The sequence below is a fragment of the Condylostylus longicornis genome, unplaced genomic scaffold, assembly GCF_029603195.1.
Source record: "Condylostylus longicornis isolate FDR11 unplaced genomic scaffold, ASM2960319v2 ptg000257l, whole genome shotgun sequence".
Taxonomy (NCBI): domain Eukaryota; kingdom Metazoa; phylum Arthropoda; class Insecta; order Diptera; family Dolichopodidae; genus Condylostylus; species Condylostylus longicornis.
This window is the reverse complement of record NW_026578222.1, coordinates 478,761-503,794: the sequence shown is the minus strand read 5'-3', so window position 1 is coordinate 503,794 and position 25,034 is coordinate 478,761. Positions and strand designations below refer to the sequence as shown.

Genomic DNA, 25,034 nt, shown 5'->3' with positions numbered 1-25,034 from the left:
AGCACTGTTATAATAGAAGTGAAAGTCGCATATATAATTGCAATACCTTAATGCAATTATACCTTAATGCATAAAGAAGATGCTAGTCTTCTCCTCGAAGATTTCAGCAACGCGAAATGGGTCATCTATAGTACATTACACAGAGTGTCTGAGATTTTATGGAACCCCCGAAGCAGGGTGATGGAATGCGTACAAGCAAACAAGAGACACGTCGTGACATTTTACTTTTTGGGTGCTACTTCTTAAGTTATATAAGGCCACATAGTTGGAATTTCTAAAAATTTGTTGGAATTTCTGAAGTAAAATTTGTACTTGTTTTTTTGTTCACTTCGGACACCCATCTAATCTCGAACTATAGAGTAGCTTTCTAACTTTGTGACTCAACAGCCATTTTTGAACAAAATTGGACAAATAGATAAGAAACACATTTTAAAAATATTTTTTGTTGATTATTGTAGGTTTCCTCCAACTTATAGGATGTCTTGGTGCCTTAAAATTATCAGAAAAACTACTGAATGCTTACTTGTTGCTTTTGCTACTGTTGTTAATAGGTGATGTGGTTCTAGGAATATTTTGGATGTTCAAGTTTGAAAAAATAATGGAAACGTTCGAACCAATGTTAAGGTTTGTATATTATTTGTTAAATTTTTTATTTTTTAATTTATCACTGGTATTCAAGAATTCTGTAAATGGTTAAATATTTTCAAAATTTTAAAAAATGTACACTTTTTACTCAGTAAAATTAACAAAAATATACTATATACACTTACCGTAATAAGTAAATAAAGCTTTGTTATTAGAAGATGTTTAATTATTGTGCAGTAAAATTTTGAACCTTATAACAAAATTTTCCTTGTTTATTAACGTTTACTTTTGCGTATTAAATTTAATTTTTTACGCCAAAATATATTATGTATTTAATTTTCCGCTTTTTGCACTGATTGTTGTTTTTGTTTCATTAAAAGAACCTCTTTGTGTATCACAATACAATGATAGCAGATTATATCAAATAATTTCTTTTATAACTTTAATAACCTGTGATATTTTTACTTTATAGAAATAGATTAAATACAGATTATGGTAACTCAAACGAATTCACTCATTTGTGGAACCGCTTACAATTAGATGGGAAATGCTGTGGTATACTTGGAGCTCAAGTAAGACTTTATTTTGTTTTTACATGAGTATATATATGTATGTAAGTTCTAGTTTTTATATGCAAGAATTTGAAAACTTTTTATTTCCATGTACAGTTTCTTATATACTTATACTGTTAGCTTTCATTAATTTTTTAAGCAAAAGTTTTGGAAATATGATTTTTGATTTCGGAACTCCGCAACGATTTCTTTTAAAAGATAAGAACACAAAAGATAACTATGTGATAGTCCATTTCAAATTTTTTTTTTTATTTCATCTTACTTTTTGTAACTTCCACAGCGCTATTCGCTTATTGCTCTAGAATAATAGAATCATTTTTAATGATGATCATTCAATTTTTTAAAGAACTTTCCCAATTAAGAAAATCTAATATGGTTAGCACGTAACCGACCGCAATATATATTGTCTATATTAAAAAAAGTATTCAAAAGTAAAAAAAGTATATTGTGTTTTTGAAATCACATAGAGCTATTTTTTTGAAATAATGCTATTTATATATAATATTAATTAAAATAATAATTAAAACTCAAAATCTAATGATTACAAATTTAAATTCTAACTTAAAATCTAATAAAATGTTTATTAACTTTATCGATGTCGAGGATTCTAGACTAAAAAATATAGCAACAAATTTTTTTTATTAGTTTATAACCATTTTTTACCGACCGCGTTGTGTACAATAAGGCAGGTGACTTGATGGAATAAAATTTCGAATATCGATGGAAATGCATTTCTCCATGGTAGGAAAGCGTAAATAAATTATTTTTAGAGAGATGTCAGTCTGTGTGTGCGCGCGTATATCTCAAATTCGGTTAAACCGATTTTGATCAATTTGTAGGTGAGTTCGTTTTGGCTATGTCACGGACTTATCAACTTTGATAAGTCCGTCAACATACCAACATACCAAAATTTTAAGGAAATTGGTTGATTATTATAAATATTCCAACCAATTCTTTTAAAATTTATTATCTAAATGTGGAGTACCAAACCAATTTTTGTTTTGTTTATATCACCATAAGAAATCACCTAAACTCTGAACGGATAAAACTGGTTCTACAGACCAACTATTAACTCTGCGCTAACTTGGTTTTACCGTACAGGAATTAACTACCTTCCTTAAGAAAATTGGTATTTTGTGTTAAATCATAAATAAAAGTTCTTGTTCGTTTAAGTCTTTCTGTCATAACGCCATTAACTAGCAGCCGAGCTGCTTCTATATTTATATGCTGTTATAGACGAGCATTATACTTTGTAGCACGACTCCTAATTTTATATATAAAAAAAGGAAACCGTAAGTCGGATGCCATGAAACCCGTAAGTGCGTTATGTACATACCATGGCGCATTTACCATGCCCCGTTATTTTGTTGATTTTGTTAACGTGAGTCTTCTTGACACAACCCCACTGTTGAATGCCATATAGCCATATTGGTTTAATGATTTGGTTATAAATTAATACTTTATTATCAATTGCCAAATTGATTTGCGACCTAGCAGCCAATAATTTTTTCTATATTTATTTACTAATTCTATGTGTTTCAACTTTATATGCCCTTTCCACCTTAGCTTGACATCTAAAATCACACCTAGGTATTTTGCTGAGTTATGGATTGCTATGTTCATTCCATTTAAGTTAATTTCTGGTGGATTCACTATTTTCCGATTGGTGAAATTTATGTGAATTGTTTTCTATTTGTGGTAGATCACTCGTGTAAAGCAAGTACAACATTGAGCACAATATACTGGCTTGAGGCACATTATATACTGCTTTTATTTCTCCTAGTGTGGAGTATTCAGCGTCTTTTTTAATTTTAAATAATCTATCAGTTAAGTAAGATTCCAAAATTGCTACCAATGGCAGATTTCTTTATTTTCTAAGCTTTTTCCTATAATATTCCTTATTCTATGGACCTGGTCTATTGTAGAATAGTTTCTCCTAAGTCCAAATTGATGGTTTGGTATGAGGCCCCTATTTTCAATTATTGGCTTCAGTTTCCTTAATAGCAGCTTTTTAAAAAGCCTAGACATCATTGTTAACAGTGAAATGGGCCTGTAAGACTTTGTTTCCCTCAAAGATTTCCCGGGTTTGGGCACCATATTTACTTCAGCGACTTCTGAGCACAAGGAACATACTCAAAATCTACAGCTGCATTCATGATTTTCATCAAATGTTCCAATAACTCGTCGGTAGCTCTCTCAGTACTTCCGCGGCCAAAAGATCAAAACCTGGCGATTTCAACTTCAGAGATCGTATCTGTTCCGCAATTTCTATTTGAGTAAGTGGCGCTATGCTGCTTGCTTCATTTGCGATAGATTCTACTAAACTCACATATGATGATATTCCGTTTGGTGTGAATATGCTTTCTAAGTGATCAGCAAAATGTCATTTATCAAAGCAATGAGCATAATAAATTTTTTTAAAATAATCAGGGCTCGGAACTAATGGAATTTCTCGAAATTTGATATTTGAGTTCTGCTAAAAGGCATTGTCATAATCTTCTCTAACACTTTCACTAAACTAGGCAATACACAGTGCGGTGGGTTAACCGCATCAGATTTTTTTTGTTTCCTACTTTAAAAGTTTTTGTGTTAAGCACAATTAGATTCATATCGAAAAATAAATCATGTATGCATGTAAATGAAAGGAAAAATTAAATTCATGGCAATTATTTACATTAAAACGCAAATATAAATTTGTTCCTTACATATTCAACGGTTTTTGCTTTTTTAAGTGGCCAAGCATTTGAAAAAATTTTTATTCAGTTATTTATTAACTCTTTAGTATGAAAAGAGGAGGTTATTTGATAACAAGAAACTACGTATTTTATACATTTATAAAAATATATATTTTATACATAAATATATATGTATAAAATTTCTTTTCAAGCAGTTTCGTTCATGTATTGATATAAAAAACTACATATTATGAATACTTAATTATATTTGGCACCAGCCAAATCATCAGTTCTGCTACCTAGACAACTGATTTCATTAATTTTGGTAAATGGTCTAATTTTTTATTTCATATCCATAATCAGTTTTTCAAAATAACGTACGTGTTTGCACGCAGTGTAAAGGTATAGACATTTTTAATGTTAAATTGAGCATAATGAATCTGATGCTCAATTACATTATAACATTTAAATTCCAAACTTCAAATATTTACCGACCATGTATACAATAAGATAGGTTATGTGATGGCACACAAATTTTACATTTTTGATCATTTTGAAGAAAATAATGAACAGATTTACTTAAAATTTCATACATAAGCTTCATTTGACCGTACGCGGAATCTCCTGGAAGAAATCAGGTGTCAGCAACTGAAATTTTACTACGAGCCAAATGTATAATGGAAATTAATCAACCGATTTCATTGAAATTTAGTTTTTGAATTCGAGGTGTTAAGACAATGAATCTATAAATTTTTTGGAAAAGTCAGGGCTCAAAAACTGATCTGGGTCCGATTTTACATTTTTTGCCATATCTACGGAACGAATTGATGAAATTTCTTGAAATTTAATATTTGAGCTCTAGTTGCTACCGGAAGTTACTGACGTACTTTTCGTATAATTCGGAAAGCACAAAATGAAACTCTACTAAGAGCCAAATTCACATTTTTCCAGGTATGTTAACTAAAATCTTATTAGTGTTCTTAAAATTGTAAAGATGAGTTTGAAACGCATTTTCATAATCATTTGGAATACTTTTTCTAATCTACACAATATACATTGCAGTCGGTTATGTGCTGATCTCACCAGATTTTTGACATTCGAGTTCAAATTTGGAGAACAAAATATGTTGCTTCGAAGTTGCCATCTCATGCTATGTATTTTCTGTTTTGCTCCACAATTGTCACTGGTTTGTTCATTTATTAATTCTTGTCTTGAATATTAAAACTCAAATTGTTTTGTTAATCTTCTTAAAATTTTTTAATTTGTTTACATATCTATATGTTATAAGTAAAATAAAATAAAATTTTTTTTTTCGTAATTAATCTATATCAATACTACAAATTTTTAAATTTGGCATAAAATGGTAAGGAGTTTTAGGTAAATATAGCAAAATTTAATCGGTCAAATATCCTTGCACTGGTTACACGGCGATTGTTGCATCAATGATTATTATATGTTTTATTTCGAGGAATGAAACGTATGTCAATTATTGATGCAAGAGTCATTGTGTTAGTACAACTAATCATGTCTTTTGACGCAACTGACGATATTCAAGATAATGGAATATCTTTTTTCAAAGTATTTCTTTTTATGGTAAATTTCGAGGGGGATTGCAAGGATATTTGACCAGGTCCATGGCGAAACAAATACTTTGCTGTGTAACTACCTATATAAATTACATTTATTTAACCTAGCGGACCCAGGGTCTAATTTATCATTCAACTTCTTATTGACTGGAAGTGTTTTACAAATTCGTTTTGTGGAAATCTCACTAAAACCAGTCAATCAACGTTGCGTCCCTCAAATTCAGTAAAAAGTCGAATGTTGAACACATTTTAACATTTTATCTATAAACCAACGAATGAGTTACTTGGTGGTTTCTATTATTGCGACACTGCGACAGCGAAAATAGCACCAAATTTGAAAATATTTAATCCACCGATTTAAATAAACCTTATTATACAGCTGCAATATACAACATCGACAGTTCCCAATTTCGGGAAACTGAATATTTGTTGTTCCAACACGCGATGGCAGTTTAATAAAACACGTAATTTTGAATTTGGAAATAAGAAGTTCGAAAAAATAAACATTACATTATAATTTCAAAAGAAAAATTAAAAAATAAATACAAACAAATGAGAGAAAATTGAATATTATACAGAGTTGAAATAGATTTTTTTAGATTATTTTTGATTAAATTACTGTCGCGGTTGCTGCTGATGTAAACTGAATTGCGACAACAACATTACCGCGACATCTCGTGCGTCTCTTGGTGTCGCAATGTCATAACAATGTGAAGAGCGAATGGTTCAAAACCGCATTACATTATACATACCAACAACTAAAAATAAAATAAAAAGCCAACAATGGCTTCAGGGCTTTAATGGCATCTCCATTTTTTTGTTTCACAGAGGATTTATTATTATAAGAAAAACTTTGAATCTAAGGCCGTTTCTAAATGTATCGCACTTCCCACTAAAATTTTAGGTAAACGCGCAATTTTCCTTTGAATAGTGTGAAGTATTTTCGGAAGTCGCCGCAATCTGCTTAAACTATCTTTCAATAATTTACACTTTTAAAACATAATTTTAAAGTGGATTATCGCACTTCACACTAAATTGAAAGAATGTTATAAGATATATCATGAAAAAATAATAGATGTTTGCGAAATGAACATCTATTAAAAATATCATATGGTTATAAGATATGTCATGAAAAATAATAGATGTATCGTATGGTTTTATGGCAATAAGGTTTGCCAATAGGTTATCGTATAAATATATGTAAATAATAGAAAAGTGCTATAAAAAAGCGTCATAATTCTCTTGCTACTGAAATTTTGTAATGCTTTAAATAGTGCGTAAAATAGTGCAGCTATGTGGAAAGTGCATATTTGAAATGTTAGAGTAAAGCGTCTGAGAGACACTACACAATATATAAGATGATACTTGCTTTCCTTGAGTTATGTGGATTTCTCGCCGCTTTGTATGACTTAGACTTAGAGTAATATTTTGGGTTTAAGGTATCTGTTACACATCAAATTTAATCTGATAAATGTAGAATAACTGAATCTGTTCTGCAGTCAAAATCTAGCACCAGATAAGATCTGATGAAAAAAATAGAAACATATCCGAAAATTAACAGATTTTATGTTTGATCTTTAAAAATAACATGGCGAAAAAATAATGTTTTTTGAAAATATTAAACCCACTGATAAAGATAGTTTTAAACTGAATGGACGTGTTTTTTTGTAACTGTCCCATAGTCTGTTACAAAAGATATCGCGAATATTTTGAAGACAAGGAAAGCATATTCATTGAAAATATGCATTTACACCCGAAGAATTCCTATCAGTCCCAGAAGTATGTTAACTGAGACATAATTAAATATGTTCATGTGAAACTTCTTCTGAATTCTATAAATGTTGTACGAACTCTGTTCTTGGTTGGCTCTAGATATTAATATTGCTTTTGCTTACAATCGATAAGGCCCAAAATTTTGATTTTGGAACATAAAAGTGTGAAACTTAGAAAAACCATTTGTGAACTCATTTTAGTTATTTTATTTTATTAATTAATTGAAAAGTTTCGAAAAAAGTTATTATTGATGAAACATTTTTATTTTTAAAAAAGAAATCTCCTGACATAACCAAGAAAATCATATGTTTTGACAGCTGCAAGATTTCAAAAGTTTTTAAAACACTAAATTTTACTTTACAAAACTTGAAAAAACTTTAAACATTGAGAAAATGAGAATGAAGAATTTATTTTATTGAATTTAGATATTAATAGAAGGAACTCTACATAGCTGCAAGCCATATGTTCAAAAAGGCAGGCTTTGTTTTTGTTTATATATAGTTCTAAATATTTCCTTTCTATTTCTATTCTTTTCTCCTTACATGTTTTTTCCATCTGAGCTTAACACTCAAAGTCATACCTAGGTATTTCGCTGTGTTTAATACTTTAGCACCATCCAAATTCAATTGTAGCGGATTTACTATTGCAAAGGCATTGATTTCTTAAGTTTGAATGATAAGTCGTCGAGGCAAACATTATCAAAATATTGTACATATTTAATTTTTTTCTAACGGCTTTCCACAATATTTGTTATTTTGTGTACTTGGTCAGTTATTGCATGTTTTGGTTTTAAACCAAGCCGATGAAACCAATTTCTTATTTCCTATTATCGGCATCAGCCTCGTTAAGGACAATTTTTCATCAATTAGCATAGATTGATAGTCATATAGATTACTGTTCCTCATTCAAAGTTGTTCTGTTTTCGTGCGTTTATCACTTTTTTCAAAAATGGCAATTATGTTAACATCTCGGCAGTAATAAGGTCAAAACCTGGGGTTTTATTCGCTTTAAGCAATTTTTTTCTATAGAAAATTTCGTTTTCTATAAATAAAACCATAGTGTTTTCATCCATAGAAACACTACAATTCAGTTCATTTTGGTCAAAAAATTCTTTCCAATTGATCATCAAATAGTTCGGCTTTTTCCCTATTGGTTTTTGCTCATAATCTATCTGCTTTTTCAGTTCGCGGACTCGCTTAAACGCCATTTACGTCCAAATTTTCTTTTTTGTACTATTAAATCAGTTATAACCTATATTTTGAAAAATCTAAAATTTATATTTCTAATAACATCATGTTTGAAAACATTAGCTACTTTCTTATTAAGGGTTAATATACTAACGGAATAATCGGAATTCAAATTAAAATCATCTTCCAAATTTAAAAAATTTTAAGTTTTAATTATATTGAAAAAAGTCAAAAAGACTTTTTCATATCTAGTTACGGGATTTTGCTGGCATCAGTAGGCCAACAAGTCGGACTGACAGTAGAATAATAGGAACATTCCAACTCCCGAATAGCTTTTCTTAATTCTCTACCTATAGTTGCAGTTAATCTAGAGCCACAATCCAAATGTTAATCCTTATTCTTGCAGTAAGAATCTATATCATCCCGGGCATAGGAGATCTCTAAAAATATTTTTTTTAAATATTGCACCTTGGTGGACAATATACTGGATCAGCATTGAAGCTCTGCTTGCTAGACTCAATTTTAACTTTAACAACTTGAACCTTCTCCATTTTGGATTTTTTCATTAAGCATTATAGTTTCCTAAATCAAAATAGTACTACCTGCTCCTTAATGGTTATCAGGGTGAGTTGCTCTGTAGCATCTATAACCCAGAATAAATAAGTATACCATTCCTATTTTGGATTCAATAACAGCTTTAATTAATTCTCTATATTTATTTTCATCTTCAACATTTATATTTAGTTAGAAATTATTCATCATGTTTACCTTCACGTCAATACTTTCCTCTTTGAGAATTCTTATTTACTACGTGTAATTAGTTATATTACTCACTACTACCGGTGGAATCTGTTTTTTAAGTTGAGCATCTTTCCTTGGTGGCGACTTCTCTGCTTTCGTTATATTCATCTCTATTGCCGGTCCCTCTTCTGGTGAACAATTAGCTATTCTCTTTTTATATCCTGCACCTTCATAAAAAGTATATTATTTTTGGTATAGAGTTTGTAATCACTTGAAGGAGTCATCTGCAGTATGGACATATACATATATACAAAACAGGTTCGGTTACAAGAGCTACTAAAAAAGTTTTTTAGAATATAACTACATACAACTAAAAGAGTTTATTATTTCAAAAACTAATATTTCAAAAACTAATAAAGGTACAAATATGAGATTTTGTACAAGTATATCTAATTACATTCTACATATTCTCTAAAAATTTTAATGTGACAGCTGTACCGGTTCGGTGCAACCGGCTACCATGCAACTCCAAAAGCAAATTTCATAAATTCGGAAAAATAATAAAGCTAGATTTATAAAACTTATCCGTAAATTTTCGGTCTTAGGTTTGCAGAGTTCTTCAGAGGCGTAAAATGACAAGCAAATAATGTATAACGTATTTTTCGAAACATGAATGAGCTTACAAATAATGAGTTATGTATACTTTTAGTTAATTATCAAAATTACCTTTAGTTTTATGTACAGACATATATTAAAATTGCAATTTTGCCCAATACGACAATAATGTTAAAATTTTAAAAATTACAATTTTGTATTTACGTGATTTCTATTGCTAAATTTATAATAATCAAACTTACAATACGAGGCCGAGTCAATAAAAACTTTAATGGACTATGGTAGTTAAGCTTCTATTGATCCTATATACCTTTAAGCAAAATTGATATTATTATTATAAAAAGAAATACGTTATGTTTTTGAGTTATAGCATCACACTGATCTTGAGTTCAGGGAATGGAGTAGTTTCCCAAATAATCGAGTTGCTTCTTTAAGTCTAATTATAAAATTTTCTGCAGCCATTACATTATAATGAAATTAACATTTATAAATTTTTAGGATTTTCTTAACAAATCGTTTGTATTATCTTGTTGTGAAGCTGGAGTAAATTCAACTAACCATATTTCTGTATCAAGAAAGCTACTTGCTTCGGCCTTGGTACTGCATAGTGACGAACTAGTTCCTATACAAAAACTGAATGCTACTGATCTCGTTAATCCTGCTTGGAGCCATGTTGTGTTAGGAGCCAAAGATATGACATCGGGAGGTAGCAATAGTATGAATAATACAAAGGATGAAAAAAGTGGAACCAGCGTAGGAACGGCAGAACAAGGAAAAATTATTGGGTTAAAAATTGGCAATGGCAACCCCGAATACAACAAAAATGTATCAAATTGCAAAGGGCATATAAAGCACGTAAGTTAGCCTAATTTCTTTCACTTAAGCGCTATAAAACCAGAATAGTTAAAAAAAAATTTTTTTTTGTATTTTTCAAATTAAGTATTTCGATTCTACATTTATTGACATATATTTATATACCATTATTATATTGTAATATAATATTGTAATTGTGTTTATTTAATAGAATTTATTAGTATAATGGTAAAAATCGCTTGTACTTTCACGTTTTTAGATCCGAACTTATATTTTAGAGCCAGTTATTCAAATGAGTTGTCTTTTTGAAGCTACGTTATTATAGAGGATGTTTCCCATAAGGTGGCAAATAATTTAAGAGATGATTATTTGATAATCTGGATGGTAAGGGGGGTGGAGATTTTTTCATTTGCTACATTTTTTTACAACAGGCTGTAACTCGAAAACGAGTATATCTGCACTCTCCCATACAATTTTCGTAGAAATTGGTCAAAGAATCATCTCCGAAAATATTTGTCACCTTGTGTAAAACACCTTGTATATTCGTTAAATTCTATGGAAAAATAAGAAATATCAGCAGCAATAAGTACTGTATGCATTCTTCTCATATGCTTTGTTACTCATACAATCACTCAAATATTTGAATATTCCAACATTTTATCAAATGCATAATAAATACAGTACATAAGAAGTTATAATATTTGTTATTAAAGTATACAAGTTACGAGTATCTTAAAAACTTTTTAACAAATTTTTTAAAAATATTTGTGTACTAAAATATCATTGAAAAATGTTTAACTTCCAACAAAATACAAAAATAATACTCAATGTTTTATTTAAAAAAAATAAACGAGCAAAAAGTAACATCTTTTCCGCTGTGCGAGTTCTTATATAAAAATGAGTAATATAAAATATAAAGTATAAACGAAGCCTTGTTGTTGATTTACATGTCAAAAAAATATTTTGTTTTGTTCAATTCAGGGCTGCAGAGAATTTCTTGCTGAATGGTTGAGAAATACAGCTGATGTGTTATTTGTAATCGGATACTGCGTTATTACTTTTCTAAAATTGTCATTTTTAGGAATTTTAAGATATGAAATACGTGAAATGATCCAGAAAATTAGACTATTGCAAAATGAAACCACAGTTACAAATTCAGACCAAGAGATAAACCAAAATCAACTGACACAGGTACAGTAATTTATATTTGTTATTATAGCAAGTTAAGCAGCCTAAGCCAATGATCATAAGAATAAGAATAAGAATAAGAATAAGAATAAGAATAAGAATAAGAATAAGAATAAGAATAAGAATAAGAATAAGAATAAGAATAAGAATAAGAATAAGAATAAGAATAAGAATAAGAATAAGAATAAGAATAAGAATAAGAATAAGAATAAGAATAAGAATAAGAATAAGAATAAGAATAAGAATAAGAATAAGAATAAGAATAAGAATAAGAATAAGAATAAGAATAAGAATAAGAATAAGAATAAGAATAAGAATAAGAATAAGAATAAGAATAAGAATAAGAATAAGAATAAGAATAAGAATAAGAATAAGAATAAGAATAAAAATAGGGATATTTTATATTAGTAAGAATATGAGGATTCTAAACCGGAGGTGTCATTCTAGGGGTATGATACGATGTAATATGGTTGTTGTCTTGGGAAAAGGTAAGTGGAAGTGTCATCCAAAACGTATGCAATTATGAAAATGGTCGTTGTCTTGGATAAAAGTAAGCGGAAGGATTATGCTAGGGGTTTGCAATGAATAATATGGTTATTTTATTGAATAAAAGTATGCAATATTTAGAATAGGGTGTATTCAATATAAGTGGATGGATTGTTGTCTTGGTTAAAAGTAAGCTTTTTGAAGTATGCAATATTTAAAATGTATTATGCATTATGTAAAATGAAGTACGCAATACTTGTAGAGGTAGTGTTGTCTGGGTTAAAAGTACGTCAAATTTTAAGTTTTTAAAAAAGACAAATATTTTTTTTAAATTTAGAAAACTTGACGTAATATTTTAAAGTTTTTGTCTTGGGTAAAAGGTTTTAAATTTAAAAAAAGTTCTCGAAGCTTGAAAGGTATGGACTACGTTACGAGGCCTTTTTACTCCATAAAAACAAAAAGTTAGGTTTGGAATTAGTCTTTTTTTAGAATTTTAAAAGATAATTGTGTTATCAACATTATTATTAACATCATTTCTTGTTAATCTTCCTGAGAACAAAAGTCAGGTAATTGCTTCCTGAAAACAAAGTTTAGGTTTAGATTTAGTTTTTTAAAATTGATAACACAGCACCACGTTATGAGACGTAATTGCTTCCTGAAAGCGAAAAGTCAGGTTCAGAATTAGTTTTTAAAGAAAAAATAAAAAATTCAGTCGAGTTGTAGCAGCCATTATAGCACATCAGATTTTGAGACATTCCGGTAAGGAATTAAGAAAATAACAACATACCGACAGTTTAGCTTCCTGGAACTTGGAGTTTAATATCAAATTTTGGAGTTGTCAAAACAAAGAACTCGGAGGGGAAAAAAAGGAAACAGTAAAAATAGAATGTATGGAGTTTTACACTTATGTATATGTTAAAATAAAGAATTTAGGTATTCTTTTACAACTATAAATTGAAAAGATAAATTTTTTGAATTAAATTTTAATATTGAAAAATAAAAAATGTCTTTCAACGATTTTCAGTTTCTTTTTCCAGCTTTTTATTCTATTTTATTATTTTTATATTTAAGTTTTTAATATTGAAATAACAAAAAAAAAATTTCATTCCAATTACTTTTCTTCATGACTTTTCAGTTCCTCTCTTTTTCAAATTTTTTTTTGCATGCTTTATGGATTTGGGAAAACAATTTTTATTGTTTTAATAAAAACATTATAATTTATTTTTATTATGACATAATTAATTATTTTTATTTATGTCACATTATTATGACATAAATAAAAATATAATCATTTATTTTTAATATGTGTTACTGCTGATTGATGTTTGTAATATTCACTTCCCATTTTTATTAAATGTTTTGCTTGTTGATTGATCTGCTTTTTTAATATCTTGTTTCCACCCCTTTGTAGTATCAATTGATAGTGTTTGCTAAAATATCATTGTATATGTTACTCTTCTTTGAAAAATAATTTTTAATTTTGTCCATACTGATCTCGTTTTTAATATTGATAATCGTAAATAGAATAAATTTTCATTATATTCATTTTTTAAATACTAAAAAATTTATTAAATCAACAGTTTTATAAAGTAAACGTTTTCAAAAGCGCACATGCCAATATGCTTATTAGAATATCTCTTTAAACAATGAATATGCTGATTTTTTAAATTTTTTAAACTTGTTGAATCGCATTTGTCACTCAAATCCTATGTATTACTATGCTTTAAAATTTCATTAATCCTTTTCTTCGCCTTTCACATACATATATTATTACATTATTATTTATATAGATCTTTAAAAAACCGATGAAATGGCAAAAATGCGTTCGACCATCCGACCATCGAAATTCATGATGTTTTTTTGGTAGCCAATTATTTATATTTTTAGTTTTAGATGTAAGTATATGATATCCGTACCCAGGTTTTATAAGAAAATGCTGTATTTCATCATTTGATGAAAGGATAGCAATATCTTTTAATATAAATTTATTATTATTATCTCGGAGGCCCTGTATATCAATGATAACGAATTCCATTCTGAATTATATTCTCCAATTAAAGGTGTGAATTGAACTAATCGATCATGCAATATAAAACAATAAGCTGTAGTTTTTGTCGGCATTTTATCTGAAGTTTTCCATTCAATTTTAACATCATTCGGTCCCATCTTCAAGTTCTTACTTTGAAAGCGTGTACCCATTACAAATATTGCAGCTTATTCTTTAAATTTACTCCACGATAATAAAGGTTCTATTATATTGTAATTGTTATAACTGGATCGAAAATCGGTATAGGCGTCATAAGCAGTACTTTAATGGTTTTTATCAAATGATAAATTCATATCCTTATACGGGTTACATTCTGAGTTGAGGTAAACTCTTAAATCTTTTATTTTACGATGATCGATTTTTGAGGAATCCTTGTCAAGTTGATTTATTTTATTTGATTGAAGAGCGCAAATAATAAATCGTGTATTTTCTATTAGGTTATTGTTTTTTTAGGTTATTGTTTTTGCGTTCCAAATATGACGAGTGGTGTCTTGTGGTAAAGTAGGATACTCATATAATTCAAAATTTCTGAAAGCTAAAATCATTTTAGCATTATTTGTAATATGGGTGTATAAATTCAACTTACATGCATCCGCCAAATTTATATGCTGTACCTTCCATTGAACTTTAGGTAGTTGAATTGTTGGTGCTGTAGAAACTTTAGCGGGCTCAATGCAAGTTAAAGAATTATTATCAGTACGTGAACGTATTAAGAACAATTCACACTTTGCATTAGGTATAATGTTTTTATAATCTTCAGCAATTCTCAAAAGTTTCCGTAATGGAATGCAATAATTGAAAAATAAAGGTTTTGATTTAATTGATTTTTCAGGTGACCAGTCGGCATGAATGAGAGCTTGACTTTCATTTCTATTAAGTGAAATGTAATTTTTCAAACATGTTGTTATGGCTACATTTCGATTATTATCAATTTTTTTACCGTTTAATTCATATCGTATTTCATCAAATAAAAATGCTATTGCATTGTTGGTAAATTTTGTGCTTTAAGTTTCAGTTCTTGTAAGAGCTCTTGTATCAGCTTTTGTAAGAGTACCTTCAATATAAAGTAGAGAAATGCTAGTGGATGGTAAGATATTCAAATTTTAATTCTGTATTTTTGTTTTTTTTTTTCCTTCTTCACTCCTAGGAGGAGTATAGGGCTAGTGCATGATATCTATCATGCCCTAGTTGCTATAGTCATAGAAAGTCAGAGAGTTAGCTAGGTAGGTGACTAGCCTACCGTAGTTTTTATTTATATTAAATATTTCAGTTTATTTATATTTACTGTTTATTTTTCTTAGTCTTTAGAATGGGATATTATGAATATTTGAAAACTACTATATAATATTTATTAGTATTGCATATTAAGTTATATAATATTGAATATAATTTTTATAGTGACCTGACCGGGGTTTGAACCCGAGACCCTACGATCAAAGGGCCGGTGCCATAACCACTGCCCCAATGGTCAGGTATTCTGTATTTACATTCTTAGAATATGGCTTTTGTTAAATGAATTCAAAAAGAGTGAATATGTGTGCCACTGAGCAAAATGTTTACAATATTTCTAAATATAAACAAAATGTGATTATAATAGGATAGTACCATAGATAGTATCACTTTTCAATTACTCAGTTATACAAATTGTTTTGATAAAGCAAAAAAATATTTTGATAAAACAAAAGTATAAATACTGATTTCTTATTTTGAAAAACTATCAGTGTAAATAGTTTAATCCACAGTCAAGCTGAATTTATTTAAAAAAAAAAAACAAAAAGAAAACAAAAAAGGAAGAATCAACTATTTACCCCTTGGATTTTCTTTTGACTTATTATTCCAATATTTTTACACTACTAGAAGATTGCTTGGTAGAACATGGACATTTCAAAGTGAATGCTGAGTTATTAGCTGAATACTTCAAAATGAGTAAATATTATAACGACGTTCATAAGTCAACCAAATTATTTCAAACACAGATGGACATTAATCTTAAAAAAACAAGAACGCACGGAAGATTTCCAGAAGAAAGACAGTGAATGGACGTTTTCAAAAATTTTTGGTATACAACTAAGTATTAATGAGTATCAATCATTAAAAAGATCAGTATATATCAGACTTCCAGCAAAAATAGAAAATAAAAAAGCCTGCATCAATATGAAAAATTTTGATATTTACTGTTTTAAATGGGCTATAATATCAGCATTACAACCAGCTAAACAACATACATTAGCGAACCAAAAATAAAGCTACATCATGATTTGGTTCCGGTGATAAATTTTGATGGAATAGAATTTCCACTCAAATTTACACAATTAAAAACATTTGAAGAGCAAAATGCAACAATTAGCGTTAACGTTTTTGGATTAGAAAGTAATGAAATAGTAGACCTTATTATTTAGCCAAAAATAAAAAGAAACATCATATTAATTTACACTTTATTGAAACTGGAGAAAAATGCCATTTCGTATTGATCAAAAGTTTAGCAAAATTACTTTTCAGCAATTTAAGTAAATATAAAGCTCGAATACATATTTGTAATAACTGTTTACAATATTTTTATAAATCTGCAAAACTTGAAATCCATAAAAACGAATGTAATAAAGTTATTACTACTTTACCAACGAAAGATATTATTTTAAAATTTAAAAATTTTGAGCAACAAATAGAAACGCCTTTTGTGATATATGCGGATAGCAAAAGTTTATTAAAACCAATTTCAACATGTCAACCAAATGGGGTCATGATTTCTCGTTATGATTGTCATACTCTATTTATATCATTAAATTTACTACCGGGAAATATTTCAGTTATCCTTTAAATAAGGAAAAGTATATATTATATCTAACTAAGAATATTACACTTCCCGAAGAATAGTTTTCTTTCACTATTAGATTTTTAGACAGCTTTCGTTTCATGGCAGCTAGGTTAAATAGCCTTGCCAAGGATATAGATAAAAGTAATATGAAAAATAATTTAAATTGTTTTGGTGATAAATCTGATCTAATGATCAAAAATTAAAAACAGATGCTTTCGAAAATTTTAGAAAAATATGCAGAAAAATCTACAATTTACATCCTGCTAATTTTTACAATGCTCCAGGTCTTTCATTGCAAGCGATGCCTAAATAGACACCGAAATAGAGTTAGAGCTATTTACAGATATCAACATATAATATTATTAAGTCAAATACATCATTTATCAAGATGCAAATAATTTGTTCGGTTGGGCTATGTCTCAATATATCCCATATGAAGATTTCAAGTGGATTGATAACCCAATTGATGTTTCATTGATTATCTGATGATTTAGAAGTCGGTTATATCTTAGAAATAGATTTAGATTATCCAAAAGATCTTCATGATCTTCATAATGACTTACTCTTTTTTCCTGAAATTAGTACCCCTTCAAATGGAAAAACAAAAAAATTATTACCTAATTTAAACAACAAGAAAAATTATGTAATCCACTACAGAAATCTTGCAGCAGTGTCTTGAAAACGGATGAATTTTGAAAAAAGTACATAGAATTTTACAATTCAAACAGGGTAATTGGTTAAAAAAATACATTGATTTAAATACTAAATATAGAACAAATACTTAAAATTCTTTTGAAAAAACTTTTTCAAATTAATGAATAATTCTGTGTTTGGTAAATCCATGGAAAATGTTGATAACAGAAGAGTAGTCTATATTGCCGATTCATGGGAAAGCAAAAGAAAACAATTAGGACTTAGAGCTCTAATAGGCAGACCCAATTTTAATAGCGTTTCATTTTTAAATCAGCAGTAGAATTAAAAAAAATAAAAGCAAATTACAATAAATCAATCTACATAGGTTTTACAATTTTAGATCAATCGAAAATTACATTGAAATTCACTATAATTTTATGAAACCACGGTTTCAAAATAATTTAATGCTTAATTATATAAAATTTTCCACAAGTATATAAAAAAGTATTAGGTCTATTTAAAGATAAAATGAGTGGAAAAATTATAACTGAATTTATAGGTTTAAGGTCGAAAATGTATTTCATTAAAACTCTAAAAAATAAAAATATTAAAAAAACGAAAGGAGTTAAGAGGTATATCGTTAATGTTTTAATTTTAGAAGATTTCAAATCCGCTTTACTAAATAATTTAATAATATATAGAAATATAAAGGTTTTCACATCTAAACTACACATTATCTATACCTACACATTATCTATACTATATCTCAATAAGCTTGCTTTAAGTAATGCAGATGAAAAAAGATACATTAAGATATAGAAAATTAAATGTAGAAATTACTTTATAAGAAATGTATTTAAATATAAAGACTGCTTTATAAGAAATGTATTAAATATGAAATATAAATCTCACAAGATTGTTGAAAAATATTGCATTGTGTTTTGTCATAAATCAGATGAAGAAATTCCACCGCGTAAGCTTTAACAAGAAAAAAAACTCCTCATAAATTACATAGTCTAAACCTAACCTGTTGTTTTCAGGAAGCAAATACACCTCGTAACGTGGTGCTGTGTTATAAAAATTAATTCTAAACTATGTTATCAATATTAAAAAATTAATTTTAACCCTAACCTTTGTTTTCAAGGAGGAATTACGCCTCGTATCGTGGTGTTGTGTTATCAATATTATTACTTATGTCAGTTCCTTTTACATTAAATCATACATATAGTATGATTTAACTATAGTTATGTAGAATCTAATTTTTATAGTCTAATGCAATGGATAATAATAATAAATTTAATAAATGCGTGAAAAATTTTATTTAAGTTAATGGATATTGAACATAATAAATAATGATGATAAGATTCGTATTATTGTATTAATTATCTTTTAAAGTTCTAAAAAAAAACTTATTCCAAACCTAACTTTTTGTTTTCAGGTAAATACGCTTCGCAACGTGGTCCTGTGTTATCAATGTTTACAAAAATAATTCTAAACTTACCTTTTTGTAAGCTTTAAGAACTTTTTTAAATTTAAAAAGATTTTAAATTTAACAGCTTTCCTAAAGATTTTAAATTTAACGGCTTTCCCTTACCTCCCAATATAAAAAAAACTTAAAATGTTGCATACTTTTAAATTTAAAACAGTTTTAAATATAACGACTTTCCTTTTACCCAAGACAAAAAGGTTAAAACATTACATCAAGTTTTCCAAATTTTAAAAAGATTTTAAATTTAACGTCTTCTTTAAAACCTTAAAATTTTACCTACTTTTAACCGAGGCAACAATTCCTCTACAAATATTGCGTACTTAATGTTACATATTGCATACTTTATTTTAAATATTGCATACTTCATTTCTAATACTGCACACTTCAAAAAGCGTACTTTAAGGCAACAATCCCTCCAATAATATTGCATACGTCGAATAAAACTGCCATACTAATCATTGCTTACGGCTAGGGTCATACTTCCCCTTACTTTTACCCAGGACAGCAATAAAATTACCCAAGACAACAACCATATTACATCACTGCATACCCTAGGATGACACTACCGGTCTAGAACCCGCATATTCTAACTGCTTATATCATCCCAAAATATTTATAAATATTTATATTATTTACATATTCATTTTTGTACTTACAGATATTTAGATTTATTCTACAAGTGGTACTTACAACTGTTAAATATATATGTATAAATATTTTCAGTATTTAATTTGCTTGTGCAAATATAATACTGAAAATATTTTAGAGCAAAAATGGTAAAAATCCTTATATGGATTTTTAATATAATAGTTAAAACTACTTACAACTATATTAATACTACTGCAAAACTAAAATTGAAATCTTATACCAACAAATTTAGATTTTCCAGAAGAATAAAAGTTTGCTTTATTTCAGAGTGTGAAAAATAAATGAAATAAGTAGAAAACAGCGAATAACTGGTTTAATTCTTTGTTATAGATAAATTTCTGACAATAGGATTTATGGAATGCATTTCTTCTCGTAAAAGTTGTGATAAAATTTTAGAGTTGTAAGTTTTATATTAGTTTTTCTATGTTACTTTGTCGTTTAGTCATTCTCAATATTTTGAGAAGAGACACAATACAGCGTCCTTGAGGCAATCTGGACATATCATAAAGCAATGCAGGTTGAAATATTGCTTTAAATAATTTAATTTATTATTAAGGTTCAGCTCGGACTTATATATGCTTATATCTACTGTTGCGCTAATATGGTTTTCGAATGTAATTTTCTCGACGAATATGATACCTAAATATTTGATAGTATGATATTAAGATATATATTCATAGTAAAATTTTATTTCATTACCAGGTAGACATCAATCTTTTGTTCTTTTGGTGACAAAAATTCCCCCATTTATTTTAGTTATCCAACTTTTGAAATAATTTTCTAATTAGTTAAGTGGGGACTGTAATTGTATTTCTATTTATTGAAAATTTATGACTCGCATATATGGCAGTGTTATCAGTGAATATAGACAGAGATTTACTGTGAAATTTGGCAATATCCAAAGCAAAAATGTTGTAATGCATATAGGACCATATGTTGGACACCAGCCAATATAGGAAGTTTTTCAGATTGTATCCCTAAAACTCCTATCAGTTAAAAAACTTTGAATTATTTTTAAAGTGCACAAAAAAAGGCCTGTTTAACTTTATGCACCAATCCATCATGTCAAACCACATCAAGAGCGGAGTTTATATTTAGTGCAATCATATCAACTCATTTTTTATATTTTAGACTATCCTTGACGAATTTTTTTAATCTCATTTTTACCGACTGTATTGTGTATATATTAGGTAGATTATGTGATGGCAACAAATTTTGCATATCAAGTTTTCAGTGGGAATGCAATTCTCCATGGCAGGGAAGTGTAAATAAACTGTTGCCTGTCGGTCTTTCGCTCTGTCGGTCTGTGTGTGTACACGTGTATCTCAAATTCGACAAAACCGATTTTGATGATTTATATGAAGGTTTATTTCGATTGTGGCACGGATTGATCAACTTTTGGAATATATCTGGCCTCTGGAACTGCACTTTTTAGCGTGCCTATTTTAAATTTTTGACAATTTTAAGGAAAATATTCAACAGATTTTCTTGAAATTTCATATATAAGCTTCGCTCGACTGTCCGCTAAAGCTCTACACTTTTGGAAGAAACCAGGCATCATCAAATAAACGTTTACTACGGATTAAATATACACTTTTGCATATATAAAGAGAAATAATCAACCGATTTCATTGAAATCTAATATTCAATTTTTTTGTATTAAAACAATTTTTTGGTAAGATCAGAGCTCGAAAATGATCTGCCTGGCGATTTTACATTTTTCACCATATCTACGGAACGAATTAATGGAATTTCTTCAAAATTGTTATTTGAATTCTGGCTGCTATCGAAACTAACTGGCGACCATTTCAGAGAATTCGGGTACCACATATACCCAAGCATTATTATTATTATTATTATTCTTATTATTATTATTATTATTATTATTATTATTATTATTATTATTATTATTATTATTATTATTATTATTATTATTATTATTCTTATTATTATTATTATTATTATTATTATTATTATTATTATTATTATTATTATTATTATTATTATTATTATTATTATTATTATTATTATTATTATTATTATTATTATTATTATTATTATTATTATTATTATTATTATTATTATTATTATTATTATTATTATTATTATTATTATTATTATTATTATTATTATTATTATTATTATTATTATTATTATTATTATTATTATTATTATTATTATTATTATTATTATTATTATTATTATTATTATTATTATTATTATTATTATTATTATTATTATTATTATTATTATTATTATTATTATTATTCTTATTACTATTATTATTTTTATTATCATTATTATTATTATTATTATTATTATTATTATTATTATTATTATTATTATTATTATTATTTATTATTGTTATTATTATTATTACTATTATTATTATTATTATTATTATTATTATTATTATTATTATTATTATTATTATTATTATTATTATTATTATTATTATTATTATTATTATTATTATTATTATTTATTATTATTATTATTATTATTACTATTATTATTATTATTATTATTATTATTATTATTATTATTATTATTATTATTATTATTATTATTATTATTATTACTATCATTATTATCGATGTATTGCAAAATGCATGAAATTAAGAGAAAAAAAAATAAAAATTTTTCCACAATATGTCTACAAAAAGGAAAAATCTTTCGGAAACGGAAAGTCGGCTACAAATTTTACTGATAATTTCAACTTACGAAACTACGAGTTTTCTTTCATTGGTGAGATCTTTGTGATACGTTTTAAGTCTATACAATGACAGTTCTAATTTTTCTTGTGAAATATAAAAGAATAAATAAAGTTAAATTCGGAAAAATGTGTTCTGCTACAAGGGTGTTTATATTTATTGCTCATATTTGCGTTGCAAAGTTTTTTTTGAATATATTATTTGTTCTATCACCAGTTTTTAAGTAATCTTGTGGGCAGTAAAATATAAAAATTAACTCAAGAATATAAAGTAACGGAATAGGAATTTTACAAAAAGAAGGGAAAAATAATTTTTATATCTGTAAAGATTACTTATCATTACCAACATTTCAGCTTCTTATAAAATTTTTTTTTAATTTAATGTAATCCAATCCAGGTATTAATTTCGTGTTAGTGTTGTTTGATATGGTGTACTTAATAACAAGTACAAGATGTTAGAACATGTGAAAGATGAGCAGACAAAGTTCAAGCATTATTTCAAATTATTTTTTTTTTCTAAAATTTCAAGGTAACAAGCACATCTGTTAATGGTGGATTGCACACAATGGCTGAATCTAAAATTGGAAATTATGATCGAGAAAAAGAACGATCTAGAATAAGTTTTGCAGAAGGAGAACGTGAGTCGTTATTAATAAAAGAAGCTACACCTCTAAATTATCTGCGTAAAAAACATTTATATGGATGTTCAGAATATAACACTGCAAGCTGTGCAGCCGAGTCTAGCAAAATAAGTAATCATGGAAATAGCTTTGAATGCATTGAAACCAATTACTGTACATCCACTGACAGTTTTAGAAATGCACCCAATAGCGCAACAAAAAATACTGCAACGTTAGGACCAAATAGTGGAACAAACATTAAAGGTATATTTAAGAGAATATCAATATTATAAAAGAATAATTTTAAATTTACTATCGTTAGCATTTCAAGACAACTCCAGTACTGCAGCTGCTGCTGCAAAATCTTTGAATAATAGCTATGAGCTCAATGAATTTGATACACAAACACCAAAATACAGGTATTTCACTACGTTTTCCTTTTAAAATACGTTATCTTTTTTTAGCAATTTTATTTTTGGATGTATTTATCTAAAAGAGAACAAATCCTTAATAACTTTCCGTTTAAGATGCTATTCCTTTTAAATCAAATAAGAATTCCATAACTATGAAAAATTTAAATAACAAAAACAAAATATTAACAAAATTTTTCTTATGTTATATATTAGATTAAGAATTACTAAAAAAAATAAATTTTATTTTTTCTATATACATACAAACATATTGTTCTTTTTATATTTGTTTAGTTCCGTAAAGTGACTCCTTTTTATACATGTTAATATTTTTTTATGGAAAAAATTATAGAATATTAAAAATAGAACTAGTAGTATATTTTATGTTCGAATTAAGTAATAATTTATTGCTAATGTATTACAAATGCGCTCATTTATTATTTCTTTGTTTAAACGTCTTACACATGGTGATTTTCAGATTATGTTAAACAGAAGCTAGTTTTATGAGTTAATTGAATTGCTATATGGGTTATAAATTTGATTAAATAATTTTTGAAAAAAAGTATCGTCCAAAAAATATTTTTAATAATCAATGTTGTAAAATTAAAAGACCACGTTATACTATTACAAATTAATTTTATTTTAATTCATTAGTAAAAATATAAATGAGTAAAAATTTCGTCCTTCTGTGAACAGATTTAATAATGCGTATATATACATTTTGCTTTTGTTTTAACACTTTCATATTATAATTTTTCTTAAAAAGATTCTAATTAAAAACTGATATTACTAGCATTTGAATTATTAATAATATCAAATCATACATGATTATATAACCTTTTCAGAAGAAAACAATTTTTTACAGGATTTGTAAATAAGTAAAAGTAAAATATCAGTTGGTGTTGCTTATTCATCTGAAATCATTCTACCACCCTACGAAAGAACTGATGGGTCTCAAACATTTAGAACACATTTGTAAATAATGCCTTTGGAAAATAACGGCTTTTTTGTTCCACAAATACCATAATAACTAAGAATAAGTTTTTTAAAAACATTATTTCGAAAATTTTTGTTTTTTATAAAGGTTATTTTAAAATTTAAATCAGTGATAGCAACTGCATTATTGTCAAATCATGCAACGAGCTACCAAGTCAAATGGTAACGTAAGACAAAAAAAATCTGATGCAGTCAACACATAACCGACCGCAACGTGTATTTTCTAGTTAAGTGAAAGTGTTACAGAATATTATAAAAATGACTGTTAAATATTTCTTTCCAATTTTTAAGACAATAGTAAACTTATAGAGTTTCGCTTTGTGCTACCCGAATTCCCTGAAATACTCGCCAATTAGTTTCGGTAACAACCAGAACTCAAATTTCAAGAAATTCCATCAATTCGTTCCGATCAGTTTCTGAGCCCTGATCTTTCCAAAAAATT

The 25,034-nt window shown here is 27.5% G+C and overlaps 1 protein-coding gene across 2 annotated transcripts in view; it reads left to right on the top strand.

Moving 5' to 3' along the window:
• The first annotated feature begins 438 nt into the window (after positions 1-438).
• The window catches only part of LOC129616640 (myb-like protein F), a 58,172-nt gene continuing 33,576 nt past the window's right edge, over positions 439-25,034 (top strand). Inside the window, exons 1-6 of one of the 2 annotated variants that reach the window (XM_055532265.1) lie at positions 439-624; positions 1,058-1,157; positions 10,233-10,589; positions 11,529-11,738; positions 23,096-23,450; positions 23,509-23,605. In XM_055532265.1, coding sequence (XP_055388240.1) covers positions 578-624; positions 1,058-1,157; positions 10,233-10,589; positions 11,529-11,738; positions 23,096-23,450; positions 23,509-23,605 — 1,166 coding nt within the window. In that variant the 5' untranslated portion in view covers positions 439-577. The remainder of the gene's footprint in view (positions 625-1,057; positions 1,158-10,232; positions 10,590-11,528; positions 11,739-23,095; positions 23,451-23,508; positions 23,606-25,034) is intronic. The other variant, XM_055532266.1, reaches the window with a different exon arrangement.